The sequence below is a fragment of the Homalodisca vitripennis genome, chromosome 8 (assembly GCF_021130785.1).
Source record: "Homalodisca vitripennis isolate AUS2020 chromosome 8, UT_GWSS_2.1, whole genome shotgun sequence".
Lineage (NCBI taxonomy): Eukaryota > Metazoa > Arthropoda > Insecta > Hemiptera > Cicadellidae > Homalodisca > Homalodisca vitripennis.
The window spans coordinates 125,777,067-125,803,160 of record NC_060214.1 but is presented as its reverse complement, the minus strand read 5'-3'; the positions used below and the strand labels follow the sequence as shown (position 1 = coordinate 125,803,160).

The following is a 26,094-nucleotide window of genomic DNA, read 5'->3' as shown; positions in this document are numbered from 1 at the left end:
GTGGCGTGCAAAGTTTCAAGTCTTTAGCACGTTTCGTTAGACTACATGTATACGATTTTACAGTGTCATAAGATTGTACTCAGTTTGTTTACAAATTTATTTATGCTGTGATTTTCATGGTCACCCATAAGACCAATGTCACAAAGGGTCGCTAACGCCGAGCCAAACCCTATGGAGTGACATGGACTATCATCGAACTTGATACAGAAATGAAGCAAGTCTGTACCTCTGTTTGTTCTCGAGATACAGAGAGATGATGGAACAGTTTTGAAACCTGATTTATTTTTAAGTTGTGACTTATGACGTAAGTTAACTCCATTGTTAACTTATAGTATAGTAGCTAACACATTGTAAGGTTAGCTCAGCCGTCCTTTGGAACCGTGTATAAAACATCGTAGTGCACTCATTTGTGTACCTGATGAGACAATGAATCTCTTGTTCTAGACTAACTACACCGGATAGCTGCTGGGTGATCATCTCTTTGGGTACAGATCTCTTGAGATTTACGTGAACTCTAAATTCCAGGTGTTAATCTGTACCAGTATCAGAATCCAGACGCTGCACTAAGTGGAAACTAAACTTAACATTTCCATTGTGACATTTAATAAAGCTTATTTTTGTCCTCTGTGTGTTTATTTGTCTTGTTTTATTGAGTTTAATTACTCTCTGAGTTTGAATAATAAATGTCGAAGGTGTGATAACCAATAAAATAACAAATAGTCAATAGAAAAGCGCTGTTATGTATAAGCAAAGGACTCAAAGTGGAAAAATGGTTTATAGAGGTTTAGCTGTGAAAAACTTTTATACTTAGAATTATAACATTTTTAAATACTCGGATTGAATTAATATATAATAATAATATAATACTATATTTATTTTATCAATCAAGCATTACAAGAGTACATACCAATTACAATAGTTCAAAATTAACTTAATCTAAATGCCAAGTCTTACCAGTACAACGCAGCTGAATATAATAATATAACAATGATATAAAAACACATAAAAAAGCTTGAAGAGAAAATAAAGGTGACCCTCCAAGGAAAAGCCAAAAAAATTGAAATAGGCTTAAATAGTAACACACTTATAAAACAATGTTATTATAAAAATACAAGAAAAAACTCCCAAAAATTAAATAAGTTTATTGAATTTTATATTGCATTACTCATTATTTCGATTGTCATTAACAAAGAGCCACTAGGCCTATATACAAATAATTCGTTAAATACTTTCAGTCAAAGATGTAATGAAAGGTACATCTTAAAAAACAATTAATAACGAATAAAATTTGTCTTTTAAAAAAATCTTAATTTTTGAACATGTACTTTTAAGATAAATAAAATTATAATTTTAATAACAACGGTGAAGCAATCGAAATGACATCCGCGTTGTATTCCCGGTAGTCTACAATTAATAGTTTCATGTTTGTCTGAGAAAACTAACGTAAACCATATTTAGTGCTTGTACAACGTAAAAGCGTAGCGTTTAATAATTTCACATCGACGTTTCCGGATCACTCGTGATTGCCAAGTTACATAGTTTTTAGCAGCTTAAGCGGGGCGTATCGACGCTTTGCATAGGTAATGAGTATGAATTATGCATATCCTAGTGAAGAAACCCTCAGCGAAATCTCCTCATGTTTTCTTTCGGTAAAACTTAAGTTGCAGATAATAAACGGAGAGTTTGCTTGTTTCGTTTACCCCTTCGGCATTGTTGGATGAGCAAAAATAACAGCAGCAAGCAAGTCTTGCGGATGCTTGTCGGTTATAATTATAAATGTGGAAACAACAGTGGAGTGGTGTGTTGTCGGTCTGACAAAACATTGTTTTAGAATCATAAAAACTCTGAGAATACTTGAAATGTAAATGTTTATTCTCAGGTTAATTACATTATATCAATTAATTTACTTTAAAGTGGTAGGAATAAATTTAATTTTGTGGATAACTCCTTGACACCTACTTTTGTGTAGCGAATAACCCCCTTAACACAAACCGTTACTTTTGATGTCCCCAAAATCATTTAATTTTTACAGTTCTACTTGTTAAATGTGTATAACGTATTTATTGCTTGTAGTTATAACTGTATTGGAACGCAAAGCTGTTCTTTCCTAAAGCTGTTTTGGAGTATTTGGTAGTCTTATTAAGTATATTCCATTTTTAATTATTTTAAATGATTACACGTCTTTAAAATTGTTCAGAATGATTCGCAAATAGAAGAACTATATTTCCGATTTTCGACCAATTTCGTTTCTTCAAATTGTTTGTTCTTACGTTTGGTTCATGACATTTTAAAATGAATCCCCCTTCATTTTGAAACCAGTGAGAATACTTTATTTGTTTTGGGCAGTGAGCTATTTTAAAATAAGATAAATATTCATGCCAAATTACAACAATATAGTTTAACCCGTTTCCTAGTTAAGAATGTTTAAAGTAAGATCCAAATCTTCAGAAAAACACTAAAAGGACCGAACTAGTATATGTTATAAGGCAAAGGAAATGTTGTGTGTGTGTGTGTGTGTGTGTGTGTGTGTGTGTTCAACCCGTTTCATCACTGACCAAAGTTTTTGCCATACATTTTTCGAACACCCTGTACACACGTACATGTGGCAAACACAAGAAGGATGGCCTGTGGAGAGCAATCCCTCTGCCTGCTGTCGCAGTGGAGGCGGGGAGACGTAGGGCCCTCCAGGGGCTCGGCCCTGTGTAACACCCGTGTAACAGGGCTAAGTGATCGGCCACGGATTCGTCTTCATAAGGCTGACGTCGGACTCGACCAACCTTTTAGGGCCGCACTTCACCCCGAGGTATAAATAAAGGTATACATTCATAAACATCGGTATAATAAAATGATGAAAACCGTGTCACAGGAAATTATGAAAAATACTCACATCTTGTGTATTCAATCTTGTTCAGGTGCAGTACTGTTGTTTAAAATTGTAAAATGTGAAATGCAATGAAAAAGTACTTTAACAGAAAAGCAGATAGGATTGTTAAGCCATTTTATACTATTATTAACACTTAGAAATTTGAAAACCATGTATACATGTACCATGTGAACATCTCCTAGCATAACATCCTATTTATTATTTAGGTGAGTTTATTATTATGGTAGTGTTACGCACGTTAAACTAAGAGGTTGTCATGTGTCTGAAACTTAGTATGTAAGGAAGAACGCTCGCTGTTGATTTAGGGGTGAAAAGGTCAACGTTAACTGAGTCCTCCTGTGCGGTAACTCTTGATGGTAAGTTCATAGACTTGAAGCTTAGTGCAAAGGAAGCTTAGTTCCTCTTGGTCCAAGAAAGAACGCTGTTGATTTTGGGACCAAAGGGTCAATGTTAACTGAGTCCGACTGTGCGGTAACTCTTGATGGTAAGTTCATAGACTTGAAGCTTAGTGCAAAGGAAGCTTAATTCCTCTTGGTCCAAGAAAGAACGCTGTTGATTTTGGGACCAAAAGGGTCAATGTTAACTGAGTCCGACTGTGCGGTAACTCTTGATGGTAAGTTCGTAGAGACTTGAAGCTTAGTGCAAAGGAAGCTTAGTTCCTCTTGGTCCAAGAAAGAACGCTGTTGATTTTGGGACCAAAAGGTCAATGTTAACCAAGTCCGTCTGTGCGGTAACTCTTGATGGTAAGTTCCTAGAGAATTGAAGCTTAGTGCAAAGGAAGCTTAGTTTCTCTTGGTCCACGGAAGAACTCAATTGGTTTCTGGGTCTAAACTCAAAGCCAGGAAAGCCATCGATTATCAATTTTACTAATCGGGGAATGTACCAGTCAGTTTGGGAAGGACTTTCGTACCGTCCTGTCAGATATCTGGTTCTTCAATTCTTATTTTGTATTATTAGCTCTAATTATTTTTGAACCAATCAATGCTTTGTCTGTTTGTAGGGGTTCATTTTAAAAAGTATAGGTTTTTTTACTAAACGTTTGTGTTTTGAAAATATTTATTAGTAACATTTTTTGTTTAAATGGAGAGGCACATCTTCTTTAAGCCTCATTCCGCCAATCCTCGAGGACCAGTGGCCTGTGCGAGGATCTTATCAAACAGAATAAGGAGGAGAGTCGATACAGTACAAGGTACTGATGAAAAGTGCTTCGGTCACAGACAGGGTATGAACCCGCCCCATCTTTAACTCAGATCCTAAGTCTGATCATCGTCACTCACAAAAAAGTAAATCAGTTAATATTAATTTTAATCGAATATTTCAAAGTAAATAAAATCACATTAAATTTGTGTCATTGATAATAATAGATAGAATATGTAAAATCGGTTGGGTTTTGATGCAAAGTTGCTTACGCGGAAATGATTTTTGCGGGAGGATCTTCAATTGCCAATCCCCTAAAGATCAGTCGTTGAAAGACCGACCGAAATGTTTCCTCTACCCCATCACTGTATTGCGGGGCTCCGCCGAAGTGAAGGCGGTAAAGAAGTGAAACTGCCCCGGCGGGAGGCTGTGCTTGTCATTAGGCACTTATTGATACATAAGGGGTGGTGGGAGGGGGAGGGGTGTATGTATTGTATTGCGGGATTGCATTAGGGCCCGATCGAACGCTAAACTCAGAAATTACCCGCAGCGACACGGTCTAAGAGAATTTCCGTGTCCCGCCCGCAGCGGCGGTGGTGCACGTATGCTAATAAAGAAGTAAGACGGGAGTAACGACATCGCTATATCTAATTGAGTGGTGGGGGAGGGGGAGGGGTGTGGGGGGAGGCCAGGTGCGGCGATATTACAAGGCCATCAATCACCGCGCTGTAAGAATTACAGAACTTGAGTTACTCTTGGTAATTACTCGGTAATGCATCTCGTAATTCTTGAACTTATATGTACGAACATAAAAATTTGATTATGTGTTTGAGAACAGGAAACTGTTTTAACCGTACAATTGTATATGTGCATTTTATGAGTAATTTTTTTACTTACACTCTTGTCTTTTAGAAGATATTTGTTATTATCCCAGAAAACATTATCTGTCGCCTGAAATAATTTTCTTTGATAAGTATAAAAGCGGCTTTGGTGCGCTATTAAGATCGGGAAGGTTGTTGACAAAATATCCATATCACCACATTACACACGTGTACTTCTCAAGTTGAGGGTATTAAACCAATATTTAGGGATCTTGACTAAGTTCTTTGAAATGTGTTTGTAGGGTAAGACTCAAAATTCTAGTAAGTCCAACAATAATTCGATAAGTCTAAAAATTTCTAAAAGAGTCTTCCTTACCTTATAAGCACTGAGTCTTTTGTAAAGTTTAAATTTTTACTTTTAGCTTCAAAAAGTAAGATAAAAAATGGTAGGCTACACCTAGGCCTTGAAAGAGGTATAAAAAATCTTAGAGGAACCTGTTTTTTGCAAGAAAAAGATAGGGAAACTCAAGATTTTAAAAGAAAACCTGGGAGCACTAAAAAAAAAAAAATAGAGGTCATGTTTAAGGAGGAGAAAGATCCGGAGAAACCTTCTTAGGACACAGATTCCCTCTGCTGGATTACAACTAACCCAGTCTTGATGAGAGTTTGAGTTCCCAAAAACTATTTTTCTTAACTTTCATGCAATTTTCATACTTCATATAAGATATATTAAGATTGTTATGGAGTTACAAAACTTGATTAGGGGGAAATAAAATATTTTTAATTATAATTTTTGTAAATACAAAAATGCATATTAAAAAATCAGTACTAGAAAAAGAATTGTAGTATTAAAAAAGTAAAAACTTTCATTTACTTTATTGATGATTATTGTCACGAATAGGGATTACATGTCTGTTTAAGTAATAAAAATGGTTTATTTAACATTTTACTGAATTTAATTAAATACATAATTTTTATCACTTGTGTCACTAAATTACAATTTTAGCACGAAAATTACTCTCGGCCTTATATACAGGGGAGCAGGTGCGAGTCATGTCGCACAAACATCAATCACGTTAATTACTTCAAACTTTGAAAACTTCTCGTTTAAACTGCTGCATGCGTTCTGGTGCGTGCTTACTTCCTGCTAGTGCGCGAGCCTAACTTGCCAGAACCTTTAATAAACAAAAAATTATGAGAGGCAGCAAAAAGTTTTGAAAATTGCATCCACAAATGAAGGAAATCTTGTGTTTGACAGTAGTTTCTTGTTCTGATAAAAATATAAAATATGTTAATCGGCACGCTGCAGACCTTGTATTTGAATTACGGAGTGTAAGATTCATCAGGCACAGTGTTTAATACATTAAACTATTCTACAAATATTAAATTTTATCAAATAAACTAATTTTAATTCTTGAACCTTCGTGGTTTAAAAACATGTTTCCAAACAGTTTTCAAGAACAAGAAAATTTTGTTATAAAAGGGTGGTTGAAATATACTTTTCTAGAATTTTGAAAATTTCGGTGTACATCTCGGTAATTGTAAAATATCTATTGAGCTGTTTTTCTTTAAATTATTTTTGTCAGTGTTTAATTTATACACTTTAGTAGTATAATTGTTATATATGGTACCACATTTACTTGTATTAATAAGACCTAACGTCGTGCATATTATGTTTATACTTCTCTCAACACGGTAGCAAATACAAGTGTATATTTAAATATCCAAAAAAAATTACATTTTAATAAACCGTTACGACAGAGAATAGCTCAAAATTAAGATAAAAACTATAGTACTCCGGACCTTACATATAAGACTAGATAAAAACACAGTTAAATCATATTATTACTAATTTCGTTATATTAAATTAAATTAAATTAATTTTAGTTTACTTGTTAGTTTTCGTGTTACTTTGTTATCGTTATTATTACAAACATAAAACACATCCAGTTTTTAGAACGCACCCAGCCTTTATGTGTCAAAAAGGATGCTTTAAGGTTTTTAACACTTGAAGAAGAGATTAGATCTAATTCTTGAAACATATTCGAAAACCTTATTTAAAAAAAAATTGACACAAAATATAAAAAAAGACTAAATGTAACAAACCACTTTAAATAATCATAATAAAAATTATTTGACTTATCAGTTTCAATAAACGGCACTACATGTAAAAATGAGAGAAAAAAATGTTTCGATTATTAATTTTATATGAAATTATGTATGATAATAATAATGCTATAAATTAACAGGCATTTTAAAAAAAGCCTATATTCAGTATATGGATGTTAAAACAATTTTGTTATATAAAATTTAGAAAGATATTTTTAACTCTATGAAGGAAGCGATCCAGTTACACTTGACGTGGATGTACAAAGTGTGCTGTGTGCAGAAGCCGAGCGACAAATGGCTACAATCAAACCCCCATGTCGAACAAATGGCAACCACTCGGTTGGTGGGAGGGGGGTAACGGCTCGACAAATGGGCCAATGATAATATTGCCGGTAATTAGAAGCGTATGATTCCTCGCAGACGGATCCACGTCTTGTGCACGTCACAGGGATAAATTATGCGCGATTTGCTACCTCCCCCCGTGCGCCCCGCAGCCCCAGACCCCGATTACACGTGTGTCTTGAGTACAATCAATCCCGCTGATCAATCATTGCGCCCCAAATTGTTTCCGCGGGATAAGTTTGGTTTTTGTGCCCCTCTTAAAGCAAGCCGTCAAAGTCAGCCGCAACGATGCGTGGTTTCCTTATGTCGTCAGTTACAAGGAAGTGCGTATTCGTTTCTCATCTATATGCTGAAACATGCTGGCAACATCAAGTATGCACAGATCAATTTTAGATTGATTTTATATTTTATCTGATCAAACCTATGAACATAATCCCGGTGATTTCATGTAAATAAGGTGCAAAATTTCAAGATTATAGCTCATTTCGTTTCCGAGATATCCTGTGGACAGACTGACATACAATTATACAGCATCCTGTGGATGGATATACATTATCATCGAAATAATTCTTGCCTATGTAGAAACGAAGTTTCATGAAAAATGTAAAGTCTACATATGGAATCTTGCACGGTATATCTTGCGGATAGTTAGGGTACACGTGGGGTTAAAATATCATACTGGTGTATTACTGTACTTAGTTTGCTTACAAATCTGTGTGAACAATTTTTCCATTGCCATCATGGTTACCCATAAAAGCAAAGTAACGATTTTGGCTAACACTGTGAAAAATTACATTGAGTGACATGCACCATGATTGAAGTTGATGCTGCCTTCATAGGACTGAAGCTTCATGCAAACTTTCAAGTCTATAATATCAGTTTGTTCTCGATATATCGTGCGGACAGAAGTGACATTTTTTTTAATCCCTCGAGTGGTATGCTTTGCTAAAAGCATAGTCAGCCAATAAATAGTAACGAAGTTCCGTTAAATGAAATTTTGGATAATACGGAATAATATTTAAAAATATCCTTTATAAAGCTATAACGTATGTTGTGCATAGTGCGCACCTGCAAATCCAAGTTACAACACTGGAAGTACACTAAGTTTTGTTTTATAGAACGGTCATAATTTATTTATAAAAATGGAAGAAACATTCCTGCTGGGAAATATATTTAGTTAATCAGGAAATCTGGATAATCGGAGTTCGTTAATTGAAACTTTGGTGTAATAAGAATAGTAATAGGTGAATGCTATATGAAGATCACGAATTACATCTCAATAAGTCAAGTTTCCTTTGGAATTTTAACACTCCTACACCGCGATAAAAGCCAGCTTAGGTTATTGAGTTAAATGGATCTCTAGGGTCTTTCACTGGATTAGCTTAGATCTAATGACCGAAGACCTCCACCACTTGACCTATCGTTACCTGACCAATTACTAAGATACACAACCCGAACACTCTACCCTCTGCCGCTACGTAATAGCCGTTGACAGAAGGTATTAGCCTATGTGCTCAGGCCAGAGTACTTGCGGACATGCCCAAACATGACGACCCTTATCCTGCTCCTTTCCCGGCCAATTGGTTAAGGAGCTCCTGCAAATATTAGCTCTAGTCGGCCCGTCCGAGTCCTCCTCATTTGCTCAGGGCACCCATCGGATTACAAGGGTTGACCTATTATAACAGTGTTTGCCCGACCTGTTATTCCGATAGTCTGTATGATGTCAGTTGGTCAAATATTGAACGCTATACATTGTGTTTATGTTACATACTCAAACCATGGGTCATGGGTTCGATTGGTGGACTTTTCTTCTAAAACGTTTAGTATATTCAATTTAAAATGACTCTGGCATTGAAAGAACGCAATGATTATACTCTACTCCGGGTGAAAACTTGCAATGACCATAAGATTTTAATCTAGTTTATTATTACTCCAAAACTGATAATTAGTTTATGAGAGACTATCTTGTGTGGGTTCCAATTTGAACGAAATCAAATTAACTTTTGCTAATTTTATTAAGAAGTATTTTAAACTTCTTATGCAGTTACATACTACATTTTCGAATTAAAATTGGCAAAATTTATTTTGTTAGGTAGGCTTTTATAGCGATTTTGGCGTAGATGTTCAAATCCAGATTCAGTGAAATTAACATTTTCCAACTTGTCAATCTTTTAAATTCTACACATTTTAAAAAGTTAAATAGAAACCAATCTATCTGTTAAAGAATGCACTTCCAAACTGCATACAATAAAAAAAATATTTGTTCCAAATTTCAAATAAAACTGTTTCTAAATGATGAGAAATTTTGTTTTACAAAGGAATTAGAACTTGAATTACAGGTTCTAGTATTTATATGTGTAAAAGTGGAAGTTAATTTGCAAAAGAAGGCAAAGAAGAAAGGGTGAGGGGGTATGTAAGGTTTATGATGATGGAGACAGGTAATGAAGAGGGGGTCGGAGACTTCTGGTCGGCAAGAGGGTCACTAACACAATCACACGGGATGGGGATACAGTGTACGTGGCGCTGGGCAGCCCTTCGCCCTACAATTACATCACTTCTGCAGCAGCAGGGCTGTACAATAGTGGCCCTTAGGTAGTCACATCGGCCCTTCACTTCCTTACAATGGTCATAGAGGAAAAAAATGGCGAGATCTTGATTTTATAACATGTGAATATCTTGAAAGAATAACACGATTACGGAGATTTGCCATCGTTATATGTTGCAAAATGGACAACACAAAGTTTCGAGGAATGGAATCTATCCTCTTCGTCAGTTGGGGAGGTATTAAACAAAAGGGTCAAACATACCCAAAAGCTGCTTGGATCCAGTCCCGGCGTTGAATAACTTGATTAAAAATCTATTGCTTGCATTGATTAATTTTTCAGTGATATCAATATGTAATAATAATGCCTATCTCTATTGATTGCAAACCAAATTACATCCTAAAACAAATATGAATTCAGGCTCGATTTCAACTTCATTGGGTCTGATCAAGGTCAGGTATTGTTGGATGGAGTTCAGGTCGTTTCTCATTTGAAATTTCAGTATTCTCATTACGTCTAGAAAGAATAAATTTATTTTCATATAACGTGGAATTGGTTGATGCCAGAGCAAACATCAATTCCGGGTGGGATACGAAATTCTGTTGTCTAAAGTGTTCATAGAAATAGACATAGTACACTTCTAAAGTAAGTATTTTTGACAGATCTTCTTGAATATTTATTATATTAAGGATGTGTTAAATGGCTAATGCAGAATAACATTAATAAGAACAAGGAACCGCCTTCAATAATTCCATTCTTTGTAAGAACTATAGTTAATGGATTCTGCCCTCCACTCTTCAGCACTCTAAACGTGAGAACATTGGGATATGATAAAGATTTACTTTGACATAAACGACAGACGTAACCGAGAAACGAAGCATAATGGGTTCAGCTGTCCTCCCCCACCCATCCAGAAAAGAGAAACTAAATATTTGGTTTTGATAGTCATAAGATCAGGAATTTCCTACTGAATAAAAATGTTCGAGCCAAACAAGGCAAATCTCTTGGAGCTTTCTTAAAGTTAAGGGCTAAAAAACTAATAGAAATGCGTGACCGAATTCTAATTTAATTTAGTGACTAATTCATAAAACCCTCCAATATAAAATATTCCATATGGAGATCCAATTTCAAAAGACTGAAAATCCCGTGTACGAAAATTAATGTAACATGATTTTGCCCAGACATTGTAATAACATATTGGTGAACAAGGCAGTATACGATCAAACAATTTTCCTTGCCAATTCTTACTTTGTTTGGACTAGACCACACACATTCTAGTGTTGTTTTATATTTGTAAAGACTAATACATGGTAATAGTACAGCGTGTTTTCCCCAGCTCTATCCGTGTGGTGGTGCCTGCCTAACCATGTAACTGATGCGGCGGTGCTCTCAACAGGGTCGAGTCGACAGTTTAGCGGCAAGGGGAGATTACAGGAGTATACAGCTCCCCGGAGTCCCCGCATATTGCTTCCCGTTCCCGCGACACATTCTGAACCCAAACTTTGCCCATTTTGCCGTTTCGATACATTTTGATTCCACAGCCAGCGGCGGCGGGCTAATAGAGGGTTAATGGGACACAAACACAGAGGGTGGAACGAGTGAAATATAAAAAAAAAATGTTTATCAGTAAACTGGGCTGATTGTGAAATTCAACCAGAATATAATAATTATTCTAAACTAAAGGAAAAGAAAATAAGAGAGAAACCATCTGATTACGAGATTTTTAAAACGTCCCTACAGAGAACAATTCTCATCGAGTTGTACGTGTGATCTTAAAAAATGTTTTGAATGAGGAGGAACATCAGTACAATACGGCATTTAGGGACCTGAAGTATTACATACATTCATACTATCGAACTACTCGTATATCCATATTGCAACATGGCACCGAGTACCGATATGCCCTAGAACGTTATTACTGTAAATTTTGTATCTTTTGACCTTTTGACCCCAAAATCAATAGGATTCTTCCTTGGGTCAAGAACAACCTATGTACCAAGTTTCAAGTCTCTATGGCCTTTCTACCAAGAGTTATCGGTGAACAAACAAATTGACAGACAGTGGCACAGATTTAGGAAAGATATGTCGGGTTTTAGAAATGAATTTGCAAATTTTACAAGGCACACTTAGCAAAAACCATGCGGACTTAGCGTAAATATGACAAAAAGCCAGCGGGGACTTATTTTTGCATTGGGTACAAAATAAATTTTGAATTATGAACCAAACAATTCCCCCCTTATTACCTTTATTTGCTTGAATTTGTTGTTAAAATCGATATTTTTTAAATGCAGAACATTTAATAAATGCACATACGTTGAGTTATAATTTTAAGGTAAAAATGGGGTTTCCCATGTATGGTAACTTTTTTGGTTTTAATTGCTTCATAAAAGTTTATTACAACACGATTTATTTTTGTATTAAATACTATGATAAGCATTTAGGGTATATTAAATACATTAAGATGGTAATAAATATTTTGTAAAGTATTTATAAATACAGCAAAACTTGGATAGTTCGAAGTTAAAAGAAATAATACAATTTTTAATTATTTAATAATTTTCAACCTGCAGATAATTACTTTATTATTATTATTGGGAATTTCAAGAGACCCGGAGAGTAAATCAATGTGACCGAAATTCCGAATAAAATATGTTTGTATTATCAATGTTCTGTTTATTAATTTCCAGTCGGTAGTAAATTTCACACGCAACCTTCTTTCCGGCATTTTAAAATTGTTGAGAGTCTAAATCAGAGCGATGACGTATATTGGAAAGCGTCAAAACGCGAGTTTATTCATTAGTAAAATCAAATTTAGTAATTAATTATGGGGAGGAAGGAAGGAATGGCCCTGAGCGATTCAGAGACCCGCACTGCCCGTCAAGAATATAAACAATCTGAAACAAATATTTATCCCAATGAGCTCTAATTAAATTAAGGGAATTGAGAAAGGGTGAATTGGCAGCACTGCGGGCCTAAATAACTGCAGCCTTATTAGAAAATAGCTGTTAGCTAAATGAAATTATTGACATAAAACATCGATTTTGCAATATAATTCAATACGAAATTTCTATCCTTTTAGCTGAACTGTTATTATTACTTTTTTTTTTTTTTAATTTTTACCACCATTCCCGTAGTTACGACAAAACCTTTACCGATCATAAGCTCTTGAACACTTTTTGAGCAATTTTCAAGAGTTGACGGTGTTGTAGAAGATTATGTGCACTATTTATTATTTACAAACATTTTAACGCTTGATTTGCTTTCTCTTAGCTTTTTTCTATCTATCGGTTGCAAAAAATAAATATATTTATTAATCCCTCATTTGTCTAAACACGATGAAATTATAGAAATGCAATTCATGACTCTACGAATGTATGGATCTGTGGAGTTCTGCCCACATTTAAAGTAAGACAGTTATCAGGTAGATGTTTAATCTATATATTAGAGAACACGTGACGGATGTATTGTGTTACATTTCACATAGCTGTTTGTGTATATCTAAATTTAATTTAATAATTAGATAATATTACGTCAGCGTTTATGAACTGTGAATTATTTTCAATATGAAAACTAATACATATTTAGTATAAATAGAACTTACCTTGCTCATAGCTTGGCGAGGAATCGTCCTCCGCACAGATAAATCTGAAATAGAAAAAATAAGTCAGTTTTTAATTGGACATACTGCAACTACCTTACGGTTACTTAATTATTAGAGCTTTGTTATTTGATTGAAATAATCTGACCAATGTTATTTCAATTTTCAAGCACACCTTTATCTAACTTAAGCACAATACTATATAAGTGTTTTTACATTTGTTATGTTTGTTTTTTTAATTTTAGTTGGTGATAATTTTTACTCGTTACGTATCAGAACTCTTTACCTTACGAAGGCCTTTCAAATAAAAAATCTAAGTTGAAGAAACACACAATCTTAGGAATTGAAGGAAAACTAAATTTGGCAATGTTGGTATTTTTAATGCAGTTTTAGACCACCAAGGTTGTCATTACACTCTTAGGCCAAGTTGAATAACGTATTAATAAAACATAAGCGCGTAACTGGTGTTTTATTTTTATACACACACTTAAAGGTAAACACAAGGCTTTCTGTAAATATATACGCACATAAGCAAAGTGAAAAAGCTTTTAAAAGTTTTATAGGCTTATAGGTTTTTACAACTAAACAAAATACAATTTATCACAAGGGGAAACATTAAAGTAGATTAAGCCTAGACCTACTAAAGGTTTACGTACAGCGCAAAAAGCAGCAGCACTTCTGGGGTAATGACAGTTAATTCATAGCAACTAACAACAGCTGTTGCAAAATATTATTTCACTGATAGTAATAAACAATACAAACACGCGTAGCCAACATAAGAAAATAAATAGTTAAACTTCATTATATGTCATCACACATGGGGCTGCATAAACCACTTTAAGTCACATCGTTCCAAAATACAAAAACACATATTTGTTATGCTTTGTATGTGGCAATAAACATAAAAACAGTTGATATAGATATCCTTTGTCATAATTTATCTTAATAGTCATCAAATAACCTTTTTAGTTATACCACGATGGTATTCTGGCATTGATTATCCATTGCAAAATATGGCACGCAATACGACGCAAATAAATCCCAATTTATCTTTTGAATTATAAACTCATTTGCCTTATCTTTCGAGAACTGTAACCAATTAGATTATTTGCGAATTTGCATTGAGATTAAGAACTATATAAAATGCTCGTGTTATACTTAATTTCGGGATTATGAAATTTGTACGGATCCAGACTTCTAGATCATGGTTCAGTTGATGGTTTAAAACTGTTTTTTTGTATAGAAACATTACAGACGTACTTTCGAACCAATACAACCTTGCTTTCTGAATCAAAAAGGGAGTTTTCAAGAACGATTTGTAACAGAAATAAAACGTTTTATGTTTTCTACCACAGAAAACCTTTTATAGAGCAGTGAAATAAGAAAAATGCGTCCATTGAACTTATCCTCCTATTTTAACTCACTCACAATCGGTTAAACGGGTCTATCACGTCTTCCACTAACAGCTTATCAGTTTCCAAAGGAAACAACATATAGTTCATCTATAAAAATCCTACTTCCAAAGTTACAGAAGAGTTAATTTTCATATTGAGTAAAAGTTTATATTGTAGTAGTAATGGAGAAAATATCTAAATGGGTTGGTTTTCGGCTTAAGAACGTTTCCTTTACTAAATATTCTTCAGAATAATTTTTATAATTTTGTAGTTTACAATTCAATTCTAATACATAGTAACTTTTTATCTGCAAGTTATGATTTGAAATATAAGTTTTTATAAAGAGCAAAAACAAATTTTCATATAGCATATAGTAAGATTATCATATTGCATTTTCATAAAATGTATGATGAACATCTTAAGACTGTTACTGTACAAAAAACGTAATATAAAGCATTGAGATTGAAATAACGATACAAGAAATTTGATCTTCAAAGAACTCTAAGGAACGATATAAAACAATATAAGACTTTTAAACAGACTAAGTTTAAACTTTTGACACGGTTTACTGTCTTTTTTTGAATGTTTTGACTGTCATATATGACGACACAGCCAAGCGACAGTGCAGTATTGTGAAAGCAGTAGTTCCAAAGATTTGTGGAATGCCGAGGGGGTCCGTTTCCCTGTAGAAAGGTGATGTGATGATCAGGACGTTAGGGCCGTTCCTTGGCAGGCTGTTACCCGGCCATAAACTGCTGAGTGGCCTGTTGATATCAACCCTCTCCCGCCCCGCAGCGTTGGAGGCCTACCGTTCTGTCTTAGCCGCTTGTATAACCATTCAGTTCACTCTCCTGGAAAATATCTATAGACAGCTTCGGAATAATGTTTTTTCTGTTTGAACATACAAAAAATGCAGTTTTGTTGTATTTAAAATATGTACGATGGGTGTTTTGATATAGAAATAATGCTCAAAAAGGAGTACCGCAAGGTCCTGTTCTTGGACCTATTTTCTTTATATCATTCTGACAAACAATTTTCCTAAATTCGAAGTCTTGTGTAATTAAAAAAAAGATTGGAAGATTAAAAATAAATTGAGAAAGACATAGAGGCAGCATGGTCTGGTATCGAACATTTTTTCACTACTTTACTGATTGTCTCTTATTATCTTCGGTAAGATCATTCAACAGGCAGTGACCAATCGAGAAGTATTAAAAAGACTGAGCTATCGAAAAATCGATGTTGTATTATAATTGATTGTTCTTATTAGGCGTACTACTAGTGGAATATAAATATAAATTTATAAACAACAAACAATACTACTTACAAGTATATATTTTAATGTGTTCCATTTTCGAACAAATGATGAAACAAGTATATATTTATAATAAAAGTTAAAGTAAAACAATGCTTTTTCTCTTCATACTTTTAAACTAGTAATTGAGAAAATTAAAATTTTTTTAGTCGTGTCGTAGCAATCTCCAGTACGAATGTGTACTAATCATAACCTCTGGAACATTTTTAAATAGATAAAAATGATATAGGTCTACAGTCCATTCATTATTAAAAATTCAATTATTTTCCATTTCGTGCGTGCATAAATGTACCTTTATGAATTATATTGATTAATTTCTTTAAGTAAAATATATTCATGGGAAAGTTTCGTATGAGCAAACATTTTCCTGTACATTGAAAATAGAATATGATTCAATGATTCAGTCGAGTGTTTTTTTTTAAATTTCATTACTAGTAGTATTAACAGTACTTTTGCCTTTGGCTTCCAAAAATTGGAGGACAAGAATTGTATTAGTACTCTATTATGCGAGTATAAACAAAAACAGCATTGATATTGACATTGCATGCATAATTTGGTACTATGTCACATGTTAAAACTTCATTTGGTTGTACCCAGTTCACAAATTTATTTATTCTCGTTGCCATGGTTATCCATAATACCAATTTTAAGACACTCAGCCAAAGACCAATGTTAAGCCATAAGACGCTCAGCCAAATCCGATGGAGTGATAGGCCCCATCATCAAAGTCGATGTTTGCTTGTAACGAGTAGAAGCTTTATGCACAATTTCAAGTCTATAGCCAGTTCGTTCTCGAGATTTTGTGTGAACAAAGAAACGGACAGAAATTAATTTTTTAGCCCTTAAAAATATGGGCTTTGCTTGCTTTCAGCCAACAAGTAAATGCATTACTGTGTTGTAAATGTTTGGGAGCAAACGTGATTTAACCCATGAATGTGAATTTCTGTAAGACGCAAGAGCGCTGTAGCAAGACGAGTTATGTTTTCTTTGCTACATATCAGTCGCAAAAGTGATTAATCTGCCATAACTGACAGTTCTACTCCAACTCAAAAAATTGAAATATAAAAAAGAAATAAATGAAGCAGTTAAAAAATTTTTTAACACTTTAAATACGGATGTTTTTTCAATTTGCTAACCGTCATTTCCGGTACTTATAGTAACAAAAGGCGTCCGGTGAAGACAAGGCCGGATGTTTTCGGAACAGCCATCACAGTATGTAGTGTGTCCGTGGATTCCTCCGCTAATTAAGACTACGGGGGAGTTTCTGGGGGCGAAGTCGAGGGAGAGGGAGAGATATCGATCAAATAGCTGATACGATATGCAAACTTCTTGGTCATCTTGGTTAATATCGAGCGGCCCTTCTGTTTATCGGTTTCCTCGCTATGTTTACGTTAACATTGTTTACGCAAATTTTGTCCGTGTTGATTTGTTTGGACCGTGGTGCGTTAACGGAGGAGTAAAATTCTGAAGGTTCAAAGTAGCTTGCAATTTGTTTAAGGCATCGATAACGAAAACATGATATAGGCCTAAATAATAAATTACTCTCAACTGACTCAAGATCAGTAAGAAAAGATGTCACTAACATTTTATTTTATCTTCCTTGGAAATGGAAAATGACTAGTCCCTTTTTTTAGGCACCTACTTAATAAATGTTTGCTATTGAACATTAAGTTCAAAAAGCAATTAGTCATATTATACATAAGATTAATGGGATATTTTTATGTATAAGGTTATCGAATTATTATGAATACAGATAGTGAAAATATAGAATGTTGTAATGGAAACTTTGATTTTCCATCTATGCTCACCTCAAAAATGTACCTATTTCAAAAAATAATAATTTATGTTTTGTAAAAGTAGGATATTTCTAACGTTTTGTATAGAAGAAATTTTTAGAATCATTTTTATATCTTGAAAATATTAAAATAATTAAACAATGGTTTTTATTGATTAATAAATTGTACAATAGAATATGTTAGTCCAATAATTATAATTCTATAGATTTTAAATAATGACCTGCACAACTAACAAAATGGTGCCTGCCATTACAAGTTTTGTATAACTGCCACTTCCAGAGTTAAAGATAAATTGCATTTAACTCAGTTTATAGTAATATTAACTTCTTTTTCTTAACTTTACGATAATCACATTCCAAATTTTCGTTAATTTAAGTGCTCCAATTTATATGTGTTACTATACAAGACTGACTGTCAGAAGAATCACTGATTAATTAGTAAATTTGTTAAAGGTGAGGCAGCATAATAAGTGGACTCCCCACTAGAATAGGTAAACGGGTTAAAGGATAACAATAAACCTTATAGAGTGCTGTTATAGGGTAGGAATTCAAATTAGTTACAACAATTAGAAACACATTTTGGCTACTCAACAATGACCACAATGAAGATGGTAACGACGATATTGTGTATCTGAGCCAGTACCAGGAAAATAAAACATTAGGCCGCGGAGAAGCAATAACCCTGAAAATGAGCTGTTTGGGGAGTGTGGGTGAGGGGGGGAGGAGTTTGAGGAGTGGGAAGCGAAAGCCCACCGGCAAACGAATGTGTGCCTTGAACGTTCGGGGTCAACCTCTTCAAACCATCCTTATAGGTTTAATATAGGTAGCATTATTGGGCTCAGCTCCCAGCTCAGCGCAATATGAGGAAACAATAGGGCGAGGCGATCTTCAGCCTCTCCCTTGAGTGGGGAATAAACCTCTTCTGACTTTTAATTACCCAGGATCCCTCACGAATGTAAATACAGAAGGTAACTAACCCCCCCCCCCCACCGACAACGTCAGGAGCGCCGCATAAAAAATTGACAGACCTTGAGGCAGTAAAAACAGATAATCTCAGAGGTGATCTCAAAATGTCATTAGGGAAGAGGACTTACTGGTAAGTTGCCGGATCCACGAGATTTCGTCGTTAGGTCCTCCAGGATTATAAAGAAGTTCCGCGAGCAGGTGAGCCATTAATATTGCGGATTTAATCCTGTATTGATCAGTGCCTCGTTTAGTTACAAATTACAAAGTTCTTTTATCTTAATGTTTATATTTTTATTTGTCTTTAAAATTACATATATACGAATATTTTGTAAGCAGAACTAAATATCTGAATGAGAACTAAAAACTTGACAGGAAAATGACGTAGTCTGTTAAAGTATGAAGATGCAAAAAAGTAAATGCAGTTGATAATGCAAGAATTCTAATGATTCAAATAAACAAAATAGTTGAACCATTCATAGATAAGTATATATAGTACAGTCCCTCAATATACAGGGAGTTCACAAACTGGTGTCACGAACTTCTGTAGGCGAGGATAGTAAAAATAGCTAATACCTCTCAACTATGGCATGTTCGTTGCCCTGGCTTGTGCAAGCATGCGTATAAAGTGATTTCGCTTATACGTTGTCGGATTCCAGCAAAAAAAAAAAAAAAAAGGTACCGTTGGAAGTTTTATAAAAAATACTAAATAGTTGGGAGCTTGTGCATTTTGTATAAGTATACTGAGATTTTTTGTTATTTTACTTTTAAAATTTTCAACAGGCGCCATTTTGTTAATATTAAAGCAAATAGCACCATGATAACAAAATTGCCTACGCGCCAAGTTTGATAGCTCTAGCTTTAATAGCTGTTATAGAGATATTACTTTTTAATACAAAATACAAATTGGTGGCTAGCGGCTAAAAGACACATTTATCAACCTATGTTTATATGACATTTTTTTGTTTTAAATTATATGTACTGTCACACGAGTAACTTTTTGTAATTATTCTGTATATATTATGGATAATGTGAAAGACTGATCGTTGAAAAATGTCGGAAAAATTATTTGGTATCAATTTACAATAACGTGACCATGGAAAGGTATGTTCATTTTTTTTCCTGAAAACTACAATTTTTCCTGAAAACAATAGTGAAGAAAAAATTCGTCGGCAACGAAAATCAGAGTTACGATTTTTTGAAATCCTCTGAAAACTCTGTTTTTGACAGTACCTCTGGAAATTTTACTGAAATGATGCTGACTAGTACGTTAATCCTGTCAACGATGCCTGCCCGCTGCGCAGTGCTGCGCACTGCTTTCTCTTTTAGGAAAAAAAAAATTAACTCGAGCTTGCAAAAGTCGAATCCCAGATCACGTGATGCCCCTGATCCTTAACCCTCCAAGTGTTGTTCGACAAAATTTTGTTGTTGTTCGGTTTATTTTCCATCCTTAACGCAATAATGCCCGGAAGGCATCAATATAATACAATAATATACTTTCCCCCCAGTTTATATGCACCTGTGATAATAATACTTGGCTATAAATGCCCAACCCATGAAAAAGTCCATTTTTCATGGTCACGCTATTGTAAATAAATACCCATTATTTACATTTTATATTGGATTCTTCCTTTCTTCATATTTATATTGGATTCACACTAGAAATGTTTTTGTCTTGATAATTTTCTTTGAATTGGGGACGAATTTTTCTTCTACAAAATAAACAAACTTTACCCGATTTCGAGTAAGTTTTGAAATTATGTTGAAACAAAAAACTGTACCTACTGGAACTCGGATAGATCATACACAAGATATTTTTACAATTTGAAATAACTATTAAGTGAATTTTCCTAGAGATTTAGGAGTTTCGAATTTCAAAAATTCAAGACAATACAAAGTGAAGCACATAGGGCCAACATCCTGGCTCGGAGAGCTACTACCAATAAACCGATGTGTTTCATTTTGCAATGCAGATGTTGAGGAAGTACAGGTAGAATTTCACTCCAGATTGCAACCCTCTAGGTCAAGATGTGGTACTTTCGTGTTATCCCGAGAACACTCTGTATAAATAGGTAAATACATAAGTACATTAATAGGAAAAAGTTCACATTAAGATTTACAAACTACTGCCACTACCAGAGTTAAAGTTAAGCTTTACGAGCGCTCACGTGATCTGAGCTTGAACTTAGGTACTTAGGAACTTAGGGGTGTTTCCTTTTTCGCCAAAAGTGCGGGGTGGGGCCGGCCATCGAAGCCTGCACTGATGTCCTGCGGCATTTCTGATCAGTACTTTCCCGACCTCAGATCACGTCTCAGATCGTCCAAATTTTCGACGTCAGATCACGTTGGACGATCCAGGACGTAAATCTGAGGTCGGGAAAGTACCGATCGGAAATGCCTCTTGCCATCAGTGGATAGTACCCAGATTCAAGCTTAGTTCACGTGAGCGCTCGTACAGGTTAACATTAACTTTGGTACTACTAGTAACATGTTTATGACGTAAGCAAAACCTATCCACATCGCGTGATAACAAATAGTAGGTGGGACAGAGTGGCGTCCGGATAATACTAAGCTACTAAGCAAGATGTTCGACAGTATCCAGAATGAAGAAACAGAAATCGGATTTTCGTCATTAGCAATTCAATACCTTAAGCAATTTTACTACCAAAAACTTTAATAATAGTATTAAATTTGAAGCATTGTGCAACTGCGTTGTAAAACAAGAAAACAGACCGTTGCAAGATCCAACACGGATGTAAACTGTAACCGAGCAGGTAAGTCAACAGACTGGAGGAGATAATGTAATCAGCCGACCCAGAAGAGACGGGGTCAAGGAGGACAAGTCAGGGGCCGGTGTTATTGTAGAGAGAGCTGAGGCTGACTACCTGTTGCTTGATTGTTCTCCAAATATTGCTGTGAAAAATCTGCCTTTTGAACGTCGCGGCGCTGTGAGTCGGGAGGGCGAGGGGAGAAGTGGCATCTCTGCGGGGAACAATTCTTTGCAAGAGGTGTCTCTTTAGCGGGCGAGTTTAGCGGGGCACCCTGCAGAGAATATCATCTCGATCTGAATTCTCTTTTGTAATTTTTCATTACTGCAGATGAATATTTGTTGAGATACTTTTCCTGCTCTTATTAATCATACAATACTAGTGGGAAACGCTTGGGGTTTAAAAATCCAAAATACTTTTAGCATATCTAAAAACGTTTAGAGTTATGTATTACAATTTTTATTGAAACATTCATTAACTAATATATATATATATATATATATATATATATATATATATATATATATATATATATAGTTTTATAATAAAAAAAATACAAATTACAAAATTTTATGCAATTTTTATGAAGAAAAAGAATGTTGGGTCAAATTAATAGTAAAGATTGACAGATGCTATTGTAAATGATGATATGTTAATATCACCATCATGATGTATGTAACATGTGTATAAAGTATTATTAAGGACACAACGCGCTACTAAAATAGTTTTTATTAGTCTGCATATCTGCCCGTTCGTGTCTAACCCTTGGTAGAGATACCCTAGAGACTTGAAAATTGGTGCATAGGTTCTTCTTTATCCAAGAAAGTACTCTATTAATTTTGGTATAACAATTTCAAAATTAAAGGTAAAAAAGTATATAAAACATTTTTAAGGTCCTATGGGTAACCATGACGGTAATAAAAAATCATAAACTGAGCACAACCACATGCCATTTTATCACATGATATAGTAACATATGTGATGAAGTACCTTGTTGGGCTGGTCAGTATGACTTTCATTCTTCAGGTCCTTCGATAATCCGTTGTTTTGGTTTGACGCTAAATAAAAGTATTGTTAATCCAGTTAGGGCTAATACAGTTTGTGAAATATTTAATTCAACATTGAAAATAACTTGAGAGTGGAAGTATTTTCGGACGAAATACAACGAGGCGATTATGGTCAGTTCTACCTAACTTATAGAGCTGGGGAACAGATTTTGTGTGGGTTAAGCTGAATAATCGTGACAAGGTATCAGAAATACAGCTGCTGTGATCGCAGCGACCAACAAACGTCAACCTGCGAGGGGTGTGTCAATTACTGAATCAGGGAGTTAATGCGCATATGTGCGTGTAATACCCACCATTGGCACACGCCTCTAATAATCTCAATGTGTCGTGCCTCGGTGTGTTCGTCGTCAATGAGTGGCGCAGCTATGGTGAGGGGAGGGGAGGGGGGCGTTTAACCCGCACACAGTAGGTGTAAGGAAAATGTCAACGCTACTTATGAAGCCACTTTTAGTGGAGAAATGGGGTGGCTTGATTTTCCTCTAAACGCCATCTTGAGGGATTTTCATTATAGGAAATTTTCTAATGGGTATAAGATATTAGAATTTTTGAAATTCAGTATAAGTTCTTAATAGTACACAAATTGTTGGTAATTTACAAATATGTGAAACTTACCACACCACACCGCGTGTCGCGTAACATGTTACGCTGAACATGTCTGGAAAATTTCAACTCTACATCTGATTCCATTAGGCTAAACGAGTTACTATTTCACATTAAATGTCATTTGATTATATTCAGTTTGCTTACTCTTTTATTTGTTCTGATATTTTCTCATCGGCCCATAAAATCAATGTAAAAATGTTTCCTAATGCTCAGCCAAATCCCATGGACTAGCAAGACAAGCCTGTATAGAAATGAAGCTTAAAAAAGTACTTATATATTCATATATGAAGGCTGACGAGGAACATGCTTCGATAGCGCTCGGAAAGTAACAAGTACTGTCAATAGATTTAAGTACTTGATGTGAAAATCAGTTCAAAATTTAATAATTCTATATGTTAAACTTCAAACACATTTTTTGAACAAAGCTTATGAATTTTCTGGGTTTATTAAGAAATATATATATATATATATATATATATAAATATAATTGCAGATATTCTCTATTGTTATTTAGAGTTATTGTTGATAAGTTTGAGTTAATTAATTTAGATTTTGAATTTCAAATAAGCTGAAATTTATCAGTTGGCCATAACTTTTGGAAAAGTTCTGTATAGTATCGTTTTGAAATATATTTAAACTGCTATGATTAATATTAAATTATCACAAATTATTCCTAAAACTGGGATGAAAACGAGTTTTTATCATATACTAAAAATAAGGCATAATTTTAACACATGCAGCCGTTAAATATTCTAAAATGTAAACTGTAGAAATTTGCTTAATTTAAAATTGTAAGCTCTTAAACTTGTGGTGTCCATTAAATTCGTGCAGTATATTTTACACTGCCTAATGCCTTAATAACTGTTACAAGGACGTGGGCATCTTGAAAGCCAATGATAAGCGCTGTAACTTAAACTAAGGCTTTACTCGAGGTAAGCATAGACAGAGCGCTGCCTCCTCACCCTGTTGTCACGCATAAAACAGCAGTTTAAGAAAGGGTTGGATCTGCAGCTGATGTCAAGGGTCCTCTCACTGAAGGGATTCTTTCAACAACCCTGTTTCACTCTTTCTCCGCTTCATTCACAAATTAAAACGCACCCTTTAAGTGTTGCAGCGACACCCTAATGGAGCCCTAACAATAATGGATAACCCCGTGCTCGAGTCATTCTCAGAATTCAGTCTTATAGAACGCGTTGTTCAGACATTACACATCGTGACACCTAGAACTAAAATGTGTTTGTCTACTACGTGTATAACGTGTTAAAAATATTCTATGTAATACATTAGAAAATGTTCCCTATCGAAAGGAGATTTCATTTGCGTGTTACGTTGTGTAAAAACATTTTTACAACACAAGATGTGAAGCGTGCTATAATACTTATAGTTTTATTCATCTGAACGGTGTAAAACATTGCCCTCGTATGAAATACAATTACATACATATTTTATTACTTTAAGTAATCAAAATCGTGAGATTTGATGTAACATTCTAAATGGACCAATGTGAATTTTTCTGAGAATGTTAAGCCCGTATCTATTTTTAATGGACTGCACCAGCTGACGATACCAATAATATGTACTAAACCATTTAGTATAGGTACCTGTAGAAGTAAAGTACTGGAAGAGAAAGTAATGATTAAAATTGTGCTTGTTCAACTGGCAAAGTTTTTCTTGTTTTCAGATTGACAATAACATTATTCTGTAATGAATGTGTGTCTCTTTTCATCATAGTGATCCAGATCTGTAAGTTATCCGTGGGATGAGATGGATTACGATCCGTCTGTAGTGACACGGCCTTCAGATTTTCCCCATGAGACCAATAATAAACTTCGAACATTATCGCAACATAATTTCTGATCGTCACATTTTAGAAGATGTCTCATTTTAATATTTAATGAGCATGCAAATATTTGTTTTAATTTATTGTAAAGTGGATATTTTTTTATATTTCAACTATGAAGTACAATAATGTTTTTTACAATTGACAATAAATAATAGAATAAAGAGTTTGAATTCGGTCTAACAAAATCATTAAGCCGTTTGAAGCGAAACATTGATTTTATGGGCCTATAATAAAGCCAGTACAAAATTAGTTTTTTAAAATTTTTATTTATTTTTATACATTAAAACATACAAGCAAACAAAAATAAGAAAATACGAAAGGATTTGAAACACTAAAGGATGAAATATAGGCCGATAAAGGTGAGAAAGGTGAAACACACTGGCGGGAACAATTTGGCGCGAAACGAACCCTAAAGAGGTGCTGGGAGCAGCCAAGTGGGCAGAGGAGACAAGCGGAAGTCGACGTGGGTAATTTCCATATCAGGAACCACATTGGCGTGACGTCACTTCCGGATCTGGGAAGGGAGCGAAGAAAGAGAGAGAGATTTAATTAAGGTGAGGTTTAGAAAAACTGCGAGGGAGAAGAAGAGGGTCGGTTTGCATATAGCCAGCAGGTGTAGGGGCAGGGTGTAGGGCGTCCCTTAAACGCCGGGATCTTCTGTTTATCGTGTTTATACGGTGGAACACCTCCGCAGAAAAACACCCGGTTTGATAATCCCCACAGCGGTGATGGGGTTTACCGCCCGTTATAGTCGTTTTCCTTTGGGAAAAATTATCGTTTCTCCTTTTTTTTGGTTACTACGTAGATCATACTCCGAGTATTATATAAGTCTGGGAGTCAAGTCAAGAGTTAGTTCTTAGTGTGAAATAAGAACTAGTATGCATGTCTGTGTTGTCTATTCAAGTAATAGACCAA

The 26,094-nt window shown here is 34.8% G+C and overlaps 1 protein-coding gene across 1 annotated transcript in view; it reads right to left on the bottom strand.

Annotated features, from left to right (window-relative positions):
- LOC124368162 (myelin transcription factor 1-like protein) overlaps positions 1–26,094 on the bottom strand; it is a 571,113-nt gene that overhangs the window by 85,081 nt on the left and 459,938 nt on the right. Inside the window, 1 exon segment of the mRNA XM_046825438.1 lies at positions 13,438–13,481. Within this exon segment, the coding sequence (XP_046681394.1) occupies positions 13,438–13,481 (44 nt within the window).